Source organism: Labeo rohita, chromosome 20 (assembly GCF_022985175.1).
Source record: "Labeo rohita strain BAU-BD-2019 chromosome 20, IGBB_LRoh.1.0, whole genome shotgun sequence".
In the NCBI taxonomy this organism is placed as follows: Eukaryota; Metazoa; Chordata; class Actinopteri; order Cypriniformes; family Cyprinidae; genus Labeo; species Labeo rohita.
In genome coordinates this window covers 31,928,547-31,947,883 of record NC_066888.1, presented here as the reverse complement: position 1 = coordinate 31,947,883, position 19,337 = coordinate 31,928,547, and the positions used below count along the sequence as shown (strand labels likewise).

Here is a 19,337-nt window from a genome sequence, read left to right as displayed (position 1 = left end):
AACAAGTTACTAGCATTTTTCATAACATGATTAGCATGTTACTAGCATTTTGCTAACACGATTGGCATGTTACCAGCATGTTGTTAGCATGTTGCTAGCATGATTAACAAGTTACTACTATGTTGCTAACATGATTAGCATGTTACTAACATGTTGTTAGCATGTTTCCAGTATGATTAACATGTAACTAGCACGTTGCTAGCATGATTAGCAAGTTATTAACATGTTGTTAGCATGATTAGCATGTTACTAGCACGTTGCTACCATTTTCTATCATGATTAGCATGTTACTGCCATGTTGTTAGCATGTTTCTAACATGATTACCATGCTGCTACTATGATTAACAAGTTACTAGCATGTTGGTAGCATGATTAGCATGTTGTTAGCATGTTTCATAACATGATTAGCATGTTTCATAACATGATAAGCATGTTACTAGCATGTTGCTAACACGATTGGCATGTTACCAGCATGTTGTTAGCATGTTGCTAGCATGATTAACAAGTTACTACTATGTTGCTAACATGATTAGCATGTTACTAACATGTTGTTAGCATGTTTCCAGTATGATTAACATGTAACTAGCACGTTGCTAGCATGATTAGCAAGTTACTAACATGTTGTTAGCATGATTAGCATGTTACTAGCATGTTGCGACCATTTTTCTATCATGATTAGCATGTTACTAGCATGTTGTTAGCACGATTAGCATGTTACTACCATGTTGTTAGCATGTTTCCAGTATGATTGTCATGTAGCTAACATGTTGTTAGCATGATTACCAAGTTACTAACATTTTTCTATCATGATTAGCATGTTACTAGCATGTTTCTAACATGATTAGCACGTTATTAGCAAGTTGTTTGCATTATTAGCAAGTTGTTAGCATGCTGTTAGCATGATTAGCATGTTACTAGAATTTTGTTAGCATGTTTCTAACATGATTAGCCTGTTACTAACAAGTTGCTAGCATGATTAGCAAGTTATTAACATGCTGTTAGCATGATTAGCATGTTACTAGAATTTTGTTAGCATGTATCTAACATGATTAGCCTGTTACTAACAAGTTGCTAGCATGATTAGCAAGTTATTAACATGCTGTTAGCATGATTAGCATATTACTAGAATTTTGTTAGCATGTTTCTAACATGATTAGTCTGTTACTAGCATGTTGGTAACATGATTTGCAAGTTACTAGTAGGTTTTAGCATGATTAGCATGTTACTAGCATGTTGTTATCATGTTGCTAGCATGATTTAGATAGGCTCATTTGAACATACCGTCAATGTAAGTCTATGGGATTTTTGGTGGTTTTGATAGTCTGGTTTATAAAAACCGTAAACCGGATCAGTCTGAAAAGATACAGCACACCGAGTCAGACCAGTCTGAAGGTCTGGGCCGAGTTTGGTGGTTTAGGAAGCTTTAGGAGGAGACAAATACCGAAATTTGGCTCCGAAGAAGAAGAATAATTATAAATTTTTCTCAAGCCAACTTAATAATATTCATGTTTATGTTGTGGGACAGTGAAAATGCCGTGTCACATCAACAACCCATATATATACATATATAATGAAACGGCTGCTGTGTGACCTGAAGATGCCCTCGGTCTGGTCTCCGTTCAGGCTCAGCACTTCCTCCGACAGACGCGTCTGAACCCACGGCAGCTGGCGGTCGGGATAACGGTCCTTCTGCATCGCCATCACTTCCTCCAGAGACGAGCCGAACATGGAGGGCCGGAAGATGGCGTTCCGAGCGTGAGCGATCTCCTCGATCGAGGGCTTGTTCAAACCCTGCGCACAGAGAGCACAAAACGACTGAGAAAACAAACGTGTGGCTCTGGATACGCCTCGAACGATGCCTATGTAGGCACCCCACTAGGGTTTGGAGCGGAGCCGTGTTTTGTGGCGTTATCCTGCTGAGCGTCTGGCACAAACACACATTCACACACAAACTCCTGCTTACTGGCTGTTTGCAGTGACCGGAGTCTCCGCAGGTGACTTAAATCACGCAATTCACACACGAACAAACGCACGAGCTCACAGTGATCGTCCCGTCACGTGCGTGCAAAGATGACACCCGTCGCGCATCAGTTCGACTGTCTGAAACGCGCCGCTCGTCGTTATGGCGACGTCTCCAGGGCAATAAGCAAATTCCGGAAACTGAATGTTAATTAAAAGCGTTAAACAGCCGGCCAAACCAGACCCTCACAACACTTCACAGCCAATTAACACATACAGCACATTAGAGCACAAACACAGCAAACAATTCATTCAATATCGAACCAAAAATACTACAAATGATTTTTTTTTGCATTAAAAAAATCATGTTTACTTCAAAGCGTTACACTGCATGCATTTAAAATATTTTTTGTTTTCAAATCTCAAAATAATACAATTATACTGATTCAAATATTTTAATATTTTATAAATACTAAAAATAATGCTGACTGCATTCACATTGTCACTGATTGCAAACATTTTAAATATTTTAAATTCATATTATAAGTTTAAAAATAATATTGTCAGAATAATAAAATAATACTGACAGTTCACATCTTCATACTGTGTATTTTAAATTAATATTAAAACTTTGAAAAGAATACTGTTAAAATAATAAAAAAATGATTTTTTGGGACTGCATATTTAAAATATTTTAAATTCATAATTTCTAAATTAATATTTATAAAATTATAAAATAATATTGATTACTTGGACATTTTGACTGACTGCATACATTGAGAATATTTTAAATATTTTAAATTCATATTATAAGTTTTAAAATATTGTCATTAACAATTTTATAATCCATAACACATGCACATTTTACTGACTGCATACATTTAAAATCTGTAAAAAATAAACTCATGTAAGTTTTAAAATAATACTTTCAAAATAATAAAATAATAGTGATTATATACATATTTTTATCTGACTGCATTTAAAATATTTAAACTTCATTTCTAAAGTTCTAAATTAACATCTTCAAAGTAATAAAAAATAATATTGATTACTTAGACATTTTTTAAGAGAATACCTTTAAAATAATAATAAAAAAATGATCCTTATTACATTTACATTTTCAGTGACTGCATATTTAAAATATTTAAAATTCATAATTTATATTTTCAAAATAATAAAATAATACTGATTACTTGCACATTTTTACTGACTGCATTTAAAATATTTAAAATTAATTTCTGAATTAATATTTTCAAAATCATAAAATAATATTGATTACTTGGACATTTTGATTGACTGCATACATTTAGAATATTTAAATATTTTAAATTCATATTATAAGTTTTAAAATTATATTGTCAAAATAATAAAATAATAGTGACAAAAATCACATTTTCACTGTGTATTTTAAATTTATATTAAAACTGTTAAAATAATAATACAATTATTTTTATTAAATTAACATTTTCAGTGACTGCATATTTTAAATATTTAAAATTTAATTTCCAATAATTTCCAAAAATAATATTTTTAAAATAATAAAATAATATTGATTATGTGCACATTTTTACTGACTGCATACATTTAAAATCTCATGTAAAAAAACTCATGTACATTTTAAAATAATACTTTCAAAATAATAAAATAATAGTGATTATATAGATATATAGATAATATAAATATCTGACTGCATTCAAAAAATTAACATCTAAATTAAAATTTTCAAAATAATAAAATAATATTGATTACTTGCACATTATGATTGACTGCATACATTTAGAATATTTTAAATATTTTAAATTCATATTATAAATTTTAAAAATAATACTGTCAAAATTGAAGTTAAATTGGATGTGTTAATTTGCTGTTCCTGTGTCATGATTTGTGAAAATTACTAGTAGTTTCTGAGTGAATGCTGTTTGAGTTTGCGCTCTGATAGAGTAAAGTCACACACCTTCTTGGCTCCGGTGAGCGCAGCTTTCTGTAGTTTACGGTAACAGTATTTTGCATAGCTGCTAATCGCCACTCCTGCAACACAGAAACACAAACAGACGTCAAATAAAACACACAACACTCTCTCTGAACAAATCAGATTCAGATATTTAATATCTTAAGAGCTTACTAATAATTTTAGGGTCAGTGTGGACTGCACAGCATAAAACTGAGTCTTGATTTCACTTAATATTTATTATTAGTTCAAGTTCATTAACAGTTTTGACCTTGCCTCACCAATTCCAATTTAAAATGACTGCAAACCTGCAAACTATCGAGTATTTATGAGTATTACATGTATTCCAGATACAGATGTTTAGTATAATTAGTGTAATTTATTCTAAGTTCTGAGTTGAAAATAGTAATGAACACCAACATTATAAATATTTTATTTTCTAAGAAGATAGTGAGATTTTTGTGTAAAATGATTTTAAAAAAGCATTTAGTATAAAAGACAAACTTATTGCAAAAACAAAATTTAAAATTTTCTTCATGAGGAAATGTATCTTGTTTTAAGGTGGAAAAAATACAGATATTACAATATTTAATACAATATTTAATAATATTTTTAATTTGCTTTTATTTTTATAGTTTAAAATGTTGTTTTACATTTATTTTTATATTTTTAACATTAGTTTTAGTCATTTTGCTGCATGTTTTTGTCATTTTTATCAGTTTTTGTTAATATTTTGAATTACTTGTTATTTATATATCCACTTTAACTGTAGTTTTAGTCATTTTGTTATTTTTATTTTATTTGATAATTTTAATCCATTTTTATACATTTTAGTTTTACATTTTAATTTAAGTAATTCAAAATATTAAAAATGATAATAGTATATCAGTGATAATGAAATAACATGTACTCTTCCTTTACAATAAAGTGAAAAAAATGTCAAAAAAACACTGTTTTGAATATTTTAAATTCAAATTATAAATAAAAATATATTAAATATTTTAAATTCATATTATAACACTTCAAGTAATACATCTAAGTTTTTATTTCTAAATTTTCCATTGTAATTTTACTAATTTTGTTGTGTTTTTGTGAAAAAATGTAAAAAAAAAAAAAAAAACATTACGTTTTGAATATTTTAAATTCAAATTATAAATAAAAATATATTAAATATTTTAAATTCATATTATAAGATTTAAAGTAACATCATTATTTCAACATATTACTTTCTTTGCCATTATTTGTGAAATTTACTAGTGATTTCTTAGTGAAAATAGTTTTTCCTGCATTAGTTTTGTTTGAGTTTGGATGATCCCAATTTCCTGTTTCAGCAGGAAACGCATGGTTTGTTTGGGAGGATATAGACGAGACGTCCCGTACCCTTGGTGTCGTTGAGCGGGTCCATGTGTCTGTAGATGTAGCCCTCCAGGTAGTTGTGGAAGCGAGGCGTCGGGGGGAAGAAGGCCAGACAGATGGCCATGAGCTCCCAGCCTCTCTGGAGACTGTCGTAGCGGAAGTTCTCGGTGGTCTGTCGGCACAGCTGGATGTAGAGCTCATCCCTCAGGCCCTGGCAGCTCCAGCCCCTCACCGCCACCTCCAGAGCCACCGCCAGCGGCTCCACTTTGCCCCGCCGGTCGCCCATGTAGGTTTGGATGAGTTTGAAGAGCTCTACAGCCTCGCGCTTCACCGTCCGGTCCGTCGTCATGATCATGGGCTTCTTGATGGGCTCGCTGCTCCACGCCAGCATGTTGGCGATCGACACTTTCCTCCTGAACAGACCCTGCAAGACGGAGGAGAAATTGTATTCGTTTTTTATTAATATTTTACATTTGTTTTTATTTTTAGGTTTAGTAATTTTGCTGTTTTTATTAGTTTTATTAATTTCCTTTTATTTTTATAGTTTAAAAATGTATTTTAGTCATTTTGTTGTTATTTTTATTTTATTTGATCATTGTAATCCATTTTTATTTTATCATTTAAATTTTAATTTAAGTAATTTTGTTGTGCTTTGTACTTTTCTATTAGTTTTTATTCATAATTTGAATTTGTTTTTATTTTTATATTTTACATTTTACTTTCGAGAATTTCGTTTTGTGTTTTTTTGTACTTTTTATTACTTGTTATTAATATTTCAACTCAGTTTTTTTTTTATATTTACCATTTAAATATTTGTAACATTAGTTTTAGTAATTTTGTTGCATGTTTTTGTCATTTTCATCAGTTTTTAATTAATATTTGCTTTTATTTTTATAGTTTAAAATGTATTTTATATTTATTTTTAGAATTTTAACTTTAGTTTTAGTCATTTTGCTGCATGTTTTTGTCATTTTATCAGTTTTTGTTAATATTTTAATTACTATTTATTTATATATCCACTTTAATTGTAGTTTTAGTCATTTTGTTGTTATTTTTATTTTATTTGATCACTGTAATCCACTGTAATCCATTTTTATTTTATCATTTACATTTTAATTGAAGCAATTTTGTTGCGTTTTGTACATTTCTATTAGTTTTTATTTATAATTTGAATTTGTTTTTATTTTTAAATTTTACATTTTAATTTCAGGAATTTTGTTGTGTGGTTTTGTACTTTTTATAACTTGTTATTAATATTTTGATATTTTATATTTACATTAGTTTTAGTAATTTTGTTGCATGTTTTTGTCATTTTTATGTTTTTTATTAATATTTTCAATTACTTTTTATTTATATATCCACCTTAACTGTAGTTTTAGTCCTTTTGTTGTGAGGTTTTGTAATTTTTAGTTGTTATTTCTATTTTATTTGATCACTGTAATCCATTTTTATACATTTTTATTTTATCATTTAAATTTTAATTTAAGTGATTTTCTTGTGTTTTGCACTAGTTTTTATTTATAATTTGAATTTGTTTTTATTATTATATTTTACATTTTAATTTTAGGAATTTTGTTGTGTAGTTTTGTATTTTTTGTGCTTTTTATTACTTGTTATTAATATTATACATTATACATATTATACATTTTATATTTACCATTTTAATTTTAGTTTTAGTAATTTTGTTGCATGTTTGTCCTTTTAAGTAGTTCGTATTAATATTTTGAGTTTTTATTGTTATATTTTCCATTTAAATTTTAGTTATTGTAATTTAGTTGTGTTTTCTAATTTCAAATTAGAATTTAGTTATTTTAATACTTCAATTAAAACTAAATAAAACTAAAACTAAATTGAAATATTGTTTTGGCAACTAATTAAAATAATCATTTTTATTTATTTATTTATTTATTTATTTATTGGATGTTTAGTCAAAATATTTTTTAAATATTTAGTTTGAATATGTGATATAGTGTGAGAAAAGAAATCTATTTTTTTTCCATTTTAATTTTAGTTTTAGTCATTCTGTTGTGTTTTATTCATATTTTAAATCAGTTTTTATTTCTACACTTTTCATTATAATTTTAGTAATTTTGTTGTGGTTTTATAATTTTCATTAGTTTTTACTAATATTGTAAAATAGTCTTTATTTTTATATTTTTCCTTCTAATGTTGTTGTTTTTGCATTTTTTAAAATATGTTAAATATAGTTTAACATATAGTTTTTATTTTTTTTAGCTTGTAATGTAAATCAATGAAATCTTTATTACAGTACAGCAAATATAAAACAGTAGGTTTATGGGGTTGAATGGGTGTTTTGGTATGGGTAAGAGTGTACCTGTGTGTGCTTGTTGAAGTGTTTGGACGCCCAGTTCTCGATGTCCGTCTCAGAGGACGGTTTGCGGAGCGTGAACTCTGGGAAGACGCCGCAGCTCGCGCTGGGCATCATGTTGCGAGCGTTACGACTGGCCTCGAACTGAGAACACGCTCCGAGATCCTCCGACTGGAAAAGAAAGAAAACATTGTGTGTTGATTCTGAAGAGCAGCATTGAGAGCAGAGGAAGCACAGATATTAAACTCATCTCGGCCGCAGGATCGGGTCAAGAGGAGACTGAGAGGAAATGAGTCAATCCCCAAAATAATGAGAATAACAACAACAGCAGAATAGCAGAAATACCTCCTTCAGGCAATTATACAATCACACAGTTTAAAATGATTCAAGTGCTTTCCTCCCATGGCCTCAGTAACATCAGCGCTTATGAAACACATCATGCAAAGTTAAACAAGCAGGTACATGAAACAAAACACAATAAACTCACTAAATATTAATAACATGGACCAGAGACATTTTCTGACGAAGGAGAAAATTGAATTTAAACGCTGTTTAATTTTGCAAAACTTAAAATGAATAGTTTATTTTAACAGTGAATCATTCCATTGCTATGTGAACCATTTATTCACATGAATCAAGCAAACTGATTCACTATAATTCAGCATGTGTCATAAAGGTTTAATGATTGTGGAGTGTTTCATGGAAGGCGTTTGATTTCAGCAGACCATGAGATCATGAGGGACAGTCTGTCCTCACTTCTTCCCCAATGACTTCATATTCTTGGCTCCAGAAATACAGTTCATTTGAGCAGAGCAATTATTAATCCTAATGACTCACATGAGTCTGCTGAGCATCATAATGAACATCTGAAACACTGAGAGTTCAGAGTGTTCAGTTTATGAGTGTGTGTCGTCCTGCAGTGTTTGAGCTCCAGACGTTAATGAGTCCAATCAAATGTGTTACTGAGAACCGAGTGATCGGAAGACAGAAAAATGTCCAAAACATCTTAGCAACTGCATAGCAACCACCCTAGAAACTCTATAGCAACATTTTAAAACATACTCAGAACCCCCTTAGCAACTGCATAGCAACGCTCTAAACACCTCCTAGAAAGCCTGTGCAATAGCATAACAACAATCTATAAAACCTCCTAGAACACCTTAGCAACTGCATAACAATGTGCAAAAAGCTCTCATAACGCCCCAGCAACTGCATGGCAACGCTCTAAAAATCTCCTAGAAAACCATAGCAACTGCATAGCAACACTCTAAAACATACTCAGCACAACCTGGCAACTGCATAGCAACGCTCCACAAAACCTTCCCAGCAACTGCATAGCAACGCTTTAAAAACCTCCTAGCACTCCACAGCAACAGTCTACAACATACTCAGAACACCCCAGCAACTGCATAGCAACGCTCTAAAAACCTCCTAGAAAACCACAGCAAATGCATCGTAACGTGCTAAAAACTTCCTAAAAAATTCCCCAGTAAACCTCCTAAAACAGCCCAGCAATTGCATAGCAACACTTTAAAAACCTCCCATAACGCCCCAGCAACTGCATAGCAACGCTCCAAAAACCTCCTAAAATGCCCTAGCAACTGCTTAGCAACACTTTAAAACTCAGAACATCCTAGCAATGGCGTAGCAACGCTCTAAAAACCTCCAGAGCGCCCCAGTAACTGCAGAGCAACACTTTAAAAACCTCCTAGAACTCCCTAGCAACTGCATAGCAACAGTCTAAAACATACTCAGAACACCTCAGCAACTGCATAGCAATGTTCTAAAAACCTCCTAGAACACCCTAGCAACCGCATAACATTGTGCAAAAAACTCTCATAATGCCCCAGCAACTGAATAGCAACACTCTAAAAATCTCCTAGAAAACCACAGCAACTGCATAGCAACATGCTAAAAAATTCCCCAGTAACTACAAAACAACGTTCTAAAACCTCCTAAAAAAACTCTCCCAGCAACTGCACAGCAACGCTCTAAAAACATCTTAAAACACCCCAGCAACTGCATAGCAACCTCTTAAAACACCCCAGCAACTGCATAGCAACACTCTAAAAACATCTTAAAACGCCCCAGCAACTGCATGGCAACGCTCTAAAAACATCTTAAAACGCCCCAGCAACTGCATAGCAACACTCCAGAAACATCTTAAAACGCCCCAGCAACTGCATAGCAACGCTCCAGAAACATCTTAAAACGCCCCAGCAACTGCATAGCAACGCTCTAAAAACATCTAAAAACGCCCCAGCAACTGCGTAGCAACGCTCCAAAAACATCTTAAAACGGCCCAGCAACTGCATGGCAACGCTCTAAAAACATCTTAAAACGGCCCAGCAACTGCATAGCAATGTTCCAAAAACCTTCTAGAATGCACTAGCAACTGCATATCAACACTTTAAAACATAATCAGAACATCCTAGCAACTGCATAGAAACGCTCTAAAAACCTCCCATATTCTTAACGATCCTACGTCACCAGGCTTTAATTTCTTTGTACAGAACATGACTGCTGACTATTATGTTTGCATTGTGGTGTGGACTGTGGTGTGATGTGTGTCAGTGATGTGAGTGTGATGTCTTACATAAGCACGACGACCACTCTTCAAACTGCACATGCTGAAATATTGATAAGGAACAGCAGGGCGTGTCTGTGTGTGTGTGTGTGTGTGTGTGTGTGTGTGTGTGTGTGTGTGTGTGTGTGATTTGCTGTACCAACACACTGAAACAGCCTGAAGCCTCCAGGAACACACTACAAATAAAATAAAAAACACTGCAAACATTGACCAAAGACACAAATGTGGCGTTTTTTAGAGCGTTGCTATGCAGTTGCTATATGCTAAGGAATTCTGTGAGCTCTTTGATGTGTTGCTATGTAGTTTCTACGATGTTCTGTGATGTTTTAGAACATTGCTATGCAGTTGCTAGGTCATTCTGGAGGGGTTTTAGAGCATTGCTATGCAGTTGCTATTTCTAAGGCATTCTGGGAGCTTTCTGAAGCGTTGCTATACCGTTGCTATGGCCTTCTGAGAGCTTTTTAGAGTATTGCTATGCAGTTGCTAGGTCATTTTGGAGGGATTTTAGAGCGTTGCTATGCAGTTGCTAGGGCATTCTGACAGGTTTTTAGAGTGTTGCTATGCAGTTACTTTGGGCATTTTAAGAGGTTTTTAGAGTGTTGCTATGCAGTTGCTAGGGCATTCTACGAGGTTTTTAGAGTGTCACTATGCTGTTGCTAGGCCATTCTGGGAGGTTTTTAGAGCATTGCTATGCAGTTACTAGGGCCTTCTGAGAGCTTTTTAAGGTGTTGCTGTGCAGTTGCTAGGGACTTCGGAGAGCTTTTTAGAGCGTTGCTATGCAGTTGCTAGGCCATTTTGGAGGGATTTTAGAGCGTTGCTATGCAGTTGCTATTTCTAAGGCATTCTGGGAGCTTTCTCAAGTGTTGCCATCTCATTGCTATGGCCTTCTGAGAGCTTTTTAGAGTGTTGCTACGCAGTCGCTAGGCCGTTCAGAGCGGTTTTTAGTGCATTGCTATGCAGTTGCTATGGCACTCTGACAGGTTTTTAGAGTGCTGCCATGCAATTACTTCGGGCATTTGAAGAGGTTTTTAGAGGGTTGCTATGCAGTTGCTAGGGCATTCTAAGAGGTTTTTAGAGTGTTGTTATGCGGTTGCTATTTCTAAGACATTCTGGGAGCTTTCCGCAGTGTCACTATGCTGTTGCTAAGCCATTCTGGGAGGTTTTTAGAGTACTGCTATGCGGTTGCTAGGGCCTTCTGAGAGTTTTTTAAGGTGTTGCTATGCAGTTGCTAGGGACTTCTGAGAGCTTTTTAGAGTATTGCTATGCAGTTGCTAGTCCATTTTGGAGGGATTTTAGAGTGTTGCTATGCAGTTGCTATTTCTAAGGCATCCTGGGAGGTTTCTCAAGCGTTGCCATGTCGTTGCTATGGCCTTCTGAGAGCTTTTTAGAATGTTGCTATGCAGTTGCTAGGCCGTTCAGGGCGGTTTTTAGAGCGTTGCTATGCAGTTGCTAGAGCATTCTGACAGGTTCAGAAGCATTGCTATGCTATTGCTACGCCATTCTGGGAAGTTTTTAGAGTGTTGTTTTGTGGTTGCTAAGGCATTCTGACAGGTTTTTAGAGTGTTACTATGCATACTAGGCCATACTACGTGTTTTTAGAGGATCACTATGCAGTTGCTAAGGTGTTCTAGGAGGTTTGCATGTCTGTTTGTCTTACAGTGTTTCTGCTGGAGCTGCTGTCCGCCTTTATTACTATCAGCAAATAGAGCAGAACTTAAAAAAAATCCTCCAAGGAAACTCTCACACAGTTTAGCCTGTGAGATCAGCTCGGCTCTGTCCGGTATCTCCAGAACAAAGATATCAGTGGTTGGGTAACAGGCGTCTGAGGGTCAGTCGTCCCAATTAACCCCACTGGCAGCATTTAAGCAGCGGTTCAAGACTCATTATATTGGGCTGAAAGAGCTCAGAGTTCAGCTCATCAGAGGATTCCAGCTCATTCATGACCTCAACAGCCAATGTGTCCAAAAACACTTTCTATTACGCCGCTGAAAACTGCAAAAACAGAGCACTCCAACATCATAATACACAAACAGCAAACATGATTTGAGTAAATACACAGTGCAGTGTATCAAATGTTTAATAAAGCCACAGTTACTGAAGACTTTGCTTTCCTTCAAGCCTCAGAGCAAAACTAACATAAGTGACAAAAATAGTGCAAACATGAGCTCCTGGAGTCTCACACTCATATTCTATCAATTTCCATGTCAGTAGATTGTCAGTAGATTTTCATCATAGTTTTTGTCATTCAAAACAAGTTTTCGTTTTGTTTTCAATTTCATCTGTGAAAAAATGTCATTGACGAAAATTATGACGAATATTATTCGTCAACGAAATTAACACTGATGCCTGATCTTTAAAAAAAAATCCAAAATCTGACATTTTCTGGAACAGGATCCGGCTCAAATTAAGCACTGGCTAGGACTTTCTTGGAGGTTTTTAGAATGTTGCTATGCAGTTGCTAGAGCTTTCTAGGAATTTTTGTTGCTATGCAGTTGCTAGGGCTTTCTTGGAGATTTTTAGAACGTAGCTATACAGTTGCTAGAGCATTCTGAACATTTTTAGAGCATTTCTATGCAGTTGCTAGGGCTTTCTAGGAGGTTTCTGGAATGTTGCTGTGCAGTTGCTAGAGCTTTCTGAACATTTTTAGAGCGTTGCTATGCATTTGCTAGGGTTTTTTTGGACATTTTTTATTTAGTGTTACTATGCAGTTGCTAGGGTTTTTTTGACAGTTGTTATTAGGGTGTTGCTATGCAGTTGCTAGGGTTTTTTTGGACAATTTTTATTTAGTGTTACTATGCAGTTGCTATGGTATTTTGACAGTTGTTAGTGTTGCTGTGCAGTTGCTAGGATTTTTTGACAGTGTTTTTAGTGTGTTGCTATGCAGTTTTGTAGGGCATTCTGGCCAGTTTTACAGTATTGCTATGCAGTTGTTAGGGTGTTCTGTAAGGTTTTTAGAGTGTTGCCATACAGTTGCTAGGGCTTTCTGAAACATTTTTAGAGCGTTACTATGCAGTTGCTAGGGTGTTCTAAGAATTTTTTTTTTATAGCACTGCCATGCAGTTGCTTTACTGTTTGCAGGGTGCTTTACTGTTTCACGCCAAAAGAGTATCTCCAAATTTGTGATGGTTTCTCCTGGTTTTTAGACTGTTGCTATGCAGTTGCTAAGGTGTTCTGGGAGGTTTTTAGAGCATTGCTATGCAGTTGCTAGGGTGTTTTGGCAGTTTTTTTTAGAGCGTTGCTACGCAGTTGCTAGGGTTTTTTTGTCAGTTTTTTAGAGCATTGCTAGGCAGTTGCTAGGGCTTTGAACATTTTTAGAGTGTTGTTATGCAGTTGCTAGGGTGTTTTGTCAGTTTTTTTAGAGCGTTGTTATGCAGTTGCTAGGACTTTCTGAACATTTTTTAGAGCGTTGCTATGCAGTTGCTAGGACTTTCTGAACATTTTTTAGGGCGTTGCTATGCAGTTGCTAGGATGTTACAGAAGGTTTTTATAGCATTGCTATGCAGTTGCTTTACTGTTTGCAGGGTGCTTTACTGTTTCACGCCAAAAGAGTATCTCCAAATTTGTGATGGTTTCTCCTGGTTTATAGACTGTTGCTATGCAGTTGCTAGGGTGTTCTGGGAGGTTTTCGGATTGGTGCTATGGATCCTACAGTGCACATCTGTATGGAATCTTTCACCTATTTTAAAGTAACGATACATCTGTCTGGAGAACAAACGCTACAGGACACACAAAAAGAGGTTGAAAGCTAACCCAAAGTATAACTAATCGTAAAGGTGATGCTTGACTCACATAAATCATAAAACAACAGTTGCAAAGTATTGCAGCACCTAAAATAAATGGGAATGTGGATTGTAATGTGTCCCAGGTATCACAATAATCTGGTAATTGCCTCCCATCCGCCGCAGTGACATAAATATGGGAATCTAGGCAATGTTTTGAGTGTCTGATGCAACGCAAATGTCGTTGTGCATTACCTGTGAGGGATGGAGGTAAGGTTCAGGTGACGCCAGGTTGGTTTGCACCGACAGACTCTTTTCTAGCAGCGTCTGAGGAAATGCCAGTCTGTCTAGGGTGGCACGTTTCCAGTGGCTTTCCTGTTGCGCCAGGGCCTCGTCTTCGCTGAACGCCCGCACCACCGGGCCAGGCAGGGGCAGGGGCGTCGCCCCGTCACTTTCATACCCGTCTTTAGATCCCTGGTCGGAAGACACGCCCCCTCGCTGATGTAACATCTGCTGAGCCTCCCATGCCAACCGGGCTTGAGTGATCATCGCTCCGAGTCCGGACCCCATGCCGTCGCCCTCTCCTCCCGGCAAAGACGGCTTACGGTTCTTACGTTTCCGGTTGCCGCCGTTGAGGTCGTGACTGTGCTGTAGCGTAAAAGAGCCGCCGTAAGAAAATCCGGCCGACAGGCTATTCGAACTGGTCGTCCCATAGCTCAGCAGACGCTCTGTTGTCCTAAACCGAGGGGAGGAGCCAGACTGCTCGACATAAACTAGCTGCTTTACATATTCCCGCCCGGCGGCGCTATACTCCCGCCCACTAGAGTTGTAATCCCGCCCACCAGAGCTGTAGTCCCTCATGCCCGAGCTGTAATCCCGCCCACTGGAGCTGTAGTCCCGCCCAGCAGAGCTGTAGTCCCGCCCACTTGAGCTATAGTCTCGATCACCCTGGTTGGGCGTCTTCTCGGGGGTGGAGCTCCGCTGTCTCGTCAACACCAGTTGACCATAAGGAGATGGGCTTTGCTTGGGGGAATGGAAAAGCCCTGGTTTTCGCGCCGGAGACCTGTCAGTGCCAAAAAAGGCCTGATCGCAGTGCATGTCAGTGGGCGGTTCCTCATAAATAGGCGGGGACTGGTATTCCGAGGGCGGTTCCTCGTACAAAGGAGGCTCGTAAGCATACCGAGGGGACGATGGCTGGGAATCGCCCGAGCAGCGCCTCTGAGTGCCGCCCAACTCCGCCCTCTTCAGGAACGGAGACTGCGTTGTTGGGCGGTCGGGCAGAGAAAGGGGCGTGGCTTCAGGGTCTGAAGGAGCATTGCTGGATGAGCGTCTAGAGCGTGGGGAAGAACTGGAGTATCCGTTTCCCTGCGTCAAAAAACTGGGTTCCCGATCCGACACCTTGATGAGCATCCGCTCTCTGGTTCCAGTGCCCCATCTGAACCTGAACAACAGAATGTAAGATAATAGGAAAAATAGTAAAAATGTTAAAATTAGGACTGTCAAACAATTAATCGCATACAAAATAAAAGAGTCTGCCTAATATAAGTGTGTACTGTGTGTAAATATTATGTATATATAAATACAAACATATTCATGTATATATTTAAGAAATATATTTCCAAGTATATGTTTTTATTCTAATTTTTATATAATTTATATTATATATAAATACAAATATTTTGTACATAACATATTTCTCTTAAATATATACATTAACTTGTGTGTATTTATATATACGTAATAATTACACACATATATTAGCCAAACTCAAACTTTTATTTTGTATGCGATTAATCATGATTAATTGTTTGACAGCACTAGTTAAAAAAAATATTTTTAGTAAAAAACTATTTTTTTTTTTACTAATTATATTTTTATTTATTCATTGATTTAGTTTGCTAGTTAGTTTTGTTGTTTTATTTTATTATTTTATTTTAACTTTATGATGTGAACTATATTATTTATTTTTTATAAAATTAAGACTTCTTAATAAAAAATAAGATTTGCTTTAATATTTATTAAAGGGACACGATGAAAAGTAAAATAAAATCAAATAAAAAAAAACAAACAAAATTAAAATACAAGCGTTTATTTTTAATAAAAATGCTACTTTTTTAAATGCTGTTATTTTGTTTTATGTTGCCCTTTTAATACACAGTGAATACAATTTTTTTATTAAAAAATCTTATTTTTTTCTTTCAATAATAAGACTTTATTTACTATTTATTAAAAGAGCCATATCATTAAAAGTAAATAAATAAATTAATAAATAACTGAAAATTTAAAAAAAAACTGAATTTGAATAATAATAATAATAATAATAATGGATTTAAGAAAATGTTCCTAACCTTCAAATCTTAAAACTCATTTTCCATTACAAAAACTTTATTACAACTAAGATATTAAAACGTCTAAAATGTCTCAAACATTTTACTTCTTAAATGTGACCCTAGACCACAAAACCAGTTTTAAGTAGCACGGGTGTATTTGTAGCAATAGCCAAAAATACATAGTATGGGTCAAAATGATAGATTTTTCTTTTATGCCAAAAATGACTAGGATATTAAATAAAGATCATGTTCCATTTAGATATTTTGTAAATTTCCTACCTTAAATATATCAAAACTTAATTTTTGATTTGTATTATGCATTGCTAAGAATTTCATTTGGACAACTTTAAATGCGATTTTCTTTTTTTTGTACTCTCAGATTCCAGATTTTCAAATAGTTGTATCTCTGCCAAATATTGTCCTATCAATGTGTGATGATGTATAAATCTTAATTTAAAAAATGTACCCTTATAACTATGGTCCAGGGTCACAAATGTGATGAAATTCCAAGTAAAATGATATGCAACAAGGAAAAAAAAAAAAAGGACTGAGTGGGATTTTATTCATGAGGAATTGACTGGATGATAAAAAGTGTCTTTATTTAATAGGAGGAACCGATGATATCAGCTGAAAGTCATTTCCGAGTATTTTGATGAAAATGTTGGGTTTAACACTATCTATAGCAATCATATTAGTGATCTTTGACTTCACATCGAGCACCACTAAAAACCTCAGTCTTTCAAGCCTTTCAAGGGCAATTTTTAAAGATCTAAATCTAAGAGGTCTGTGAGTTTCAAGCGCACAGAAAAGGCCTCTGAGCGATCAAGAAAAGAAGTGTGTAAAATCAATTCAGCACTTGGCCACCACGGCCCTCTGAAGGCTCCCCATGACCAGACTGGATTACACAGCCAAATGTGTGTCTGTGTGTGTGTGTGTGTGTGTGTGTGTGTGTGTTTCTTTAGTAGCCGGATTAAAACTCAGAACACAAGAAACTTATCTCTCACTCGGTCTCTCTCTCTCGAGCAAGAGACCCACTACAAAGTGAGCAGTGTTTTCCTCTGGATATTAATTATTCATGGATATCCGACCTTCAAATCAATTTACACATTCTATGCCTCTCTCTTCTTTCATTCCCTCAGCCTCCTCCTCCTCCTCTGTCACACGAAATCATTTCACGACCCTCCCTTCCTCGTCCCCGCGCTCCTCGTGGGATGAAACTATTTAAGTGCGACACCGATGGAATATTAAATCTAAAAAACAGCTTGAAGCGTTATATGCCTGTCTTCTTCAATCTTACCTTTTCTTCCGTTCATTTTCTAACGCACATGCAAATTCGTAAATATCTCCCGCTTTTAAGCGGCAAGTTATATGGCATTAACAGGAAATGTCTTCCAGCTCACAGACCGCCCACTTCTCTCGGTTTCCGGACAGATTTCAGCTATTAAATGCAAAATCACACTGAGTTTGTGCCTTTTATGGAAGCATACTACATCGTTTAATAACCTCAGAACTCATGGCAGGTCTGTCTGGAAGAGACCATTTATTTATCATTTTCTTACTCGCACTACAATACTATGCCTGCTATTTTTTTGCTGTATATAGTATGCATTTTCTGCACAGTATATTGATTTTCTGTATGCATGGAATAGAAAGCAACAATCTGAAAACCACATTTAATGCAAAAAGTAATTTCTTACACACAATGTGCATGCTATTTTTGCAGTTTATAGTATATATTCTATGCACAGAATGTTGGTTATGTATGCATAGAATTGAGTGCAACAGTTCAAAAATGTTTAATGCAAAAAAAAGACTTTCTTAATCAAAATTTTAAACTATATAAACATCCTAAATCAAGATGCAGACTTAAGATTTTACATTATATGCATCAAATGCATCAAAATGAAATGAGTTTTTGCTTAAAACAAGAAAAAAAACTTAATTCAAAGGGAAAACAAGATTATTTTTATGACCCAAATAACATATTTTTTAATATTTTAAGCAAAAACAAAAACAAAACAAAAACAAAACAAAAACAAAAAAAAAATATATTTGAGAAGCAAATTGCATACATTTTGTGGAAGAAATTTAGAAACACATCTATGCAATTTTCTTCTCAAATTTAGCAAAACAATAATTTTTGCATTGACTGCTGCATTCTATTCCATGCATACGGAAAATCAACATACTGAACAGAGAATACATACTATATACACTGCAAAAATAGCATGCATAGTATTGTAGTGTCTCCACAGGAAGCTATTTATTTAAGCTCCAGTTGAGCTTTCAAAAGCACTTATAGCGATGATCGAATGAAACAAATAAAAACAAGAGCTGTCCATCTTAAAGAGCGTCTGAAGACTGGCTGTAAGGGATGTACTGCTGGACTGGGACGGGGAAGCTCGCTCAGACGGTCAAACGAAATGAAATCTGACTTCCACCGGTGTCGTCTGGGACTCAGTGAAATCAAAAGGGATTCTGGGATGTTTTTCAGCGTCAGTTCCTCCGGGGCTCGACGGCGTGAGCGTTTCACTAGCGCTTGCCACAAAAAAATAGACGTGTGAGAAGTGTAAAATGATTTTTGGAGCATGTCTGTGAATAAAAAAAAGGCTGAGTGGGTCCTTAAAAAGTCTTAAATATCATAAATGCCTAAATAAATGTCTAACTGAGACCCTGGACCACAAAACCGTCTTAAGTAGCATGGGCATGTTTGTAGCAACAGCCAAAAATACATTGTATGGGTCAAAATTTTTGATTTTTCTTTTATGCCAAAAATCATTAGGATATTAAGATCATATTCCATGAAGATATTTTGTAAATTTTCTACTGTAAATATATCAGAACTTTATTTTTGATTAGTAATATGCAGTGCTAAGAACTTCATTTGGACAACTTTAAAGATTATTTTTTCAATATTTTAATTTTTTTTTTCACCCTCAGATTCCAGATTTTCAAATAGTTGTATCTTGGCCAAATATTGTCCTATTTTAACAATCTTAATCTTAATCTTAATTTAAGTTTGATGTATAAATCTCAATTTCAAAAAATTGACCCTTATGACTGGTTTTGTGGTTTAATTATCATTTAAAGAGGTCATAAATTTATGGAT

At 35.1% G+C, this 19,337-nt stretch overlaps 1 protein-coding gene across 1 annotated transcript in view; it reads right to left on the bottom strand.

Annotated features, from left to right (window-relative positions):
• The window catches only part of arhgap39 (Rho GTPase activating protein 39), a 65,026-nt gene that overhangs the window by 8,076 nt on the left and 37,613 nt on the right, over positions 1-19,337 (bottom strand). The window contains exons 3-7 of the mRNA XM_051138544.1: positions 14,154-15,339; positions 7,599-7,763; positions 5,288-5,687; positions 3,914-3,987; positions 1,592-1,791 (exon numbers count right to left, since the gene is read on the bottom strand). Of these exons, the coding sequence (XP_050994501.1) occupies positions 1,592-1,791; positions 3,914-3,987; positions 5,288-5,687; positions 7,599-7,763; positions 14,154-15,339 (2,025 nt within the window). The remainder of the gene's footprint in view (positions 1-1,591; positions 1,792-3,913; positions 3,988-5,287; positions 5,688-7,598; positions 7,764-14,153; positions 15,340-19,337) is intronic.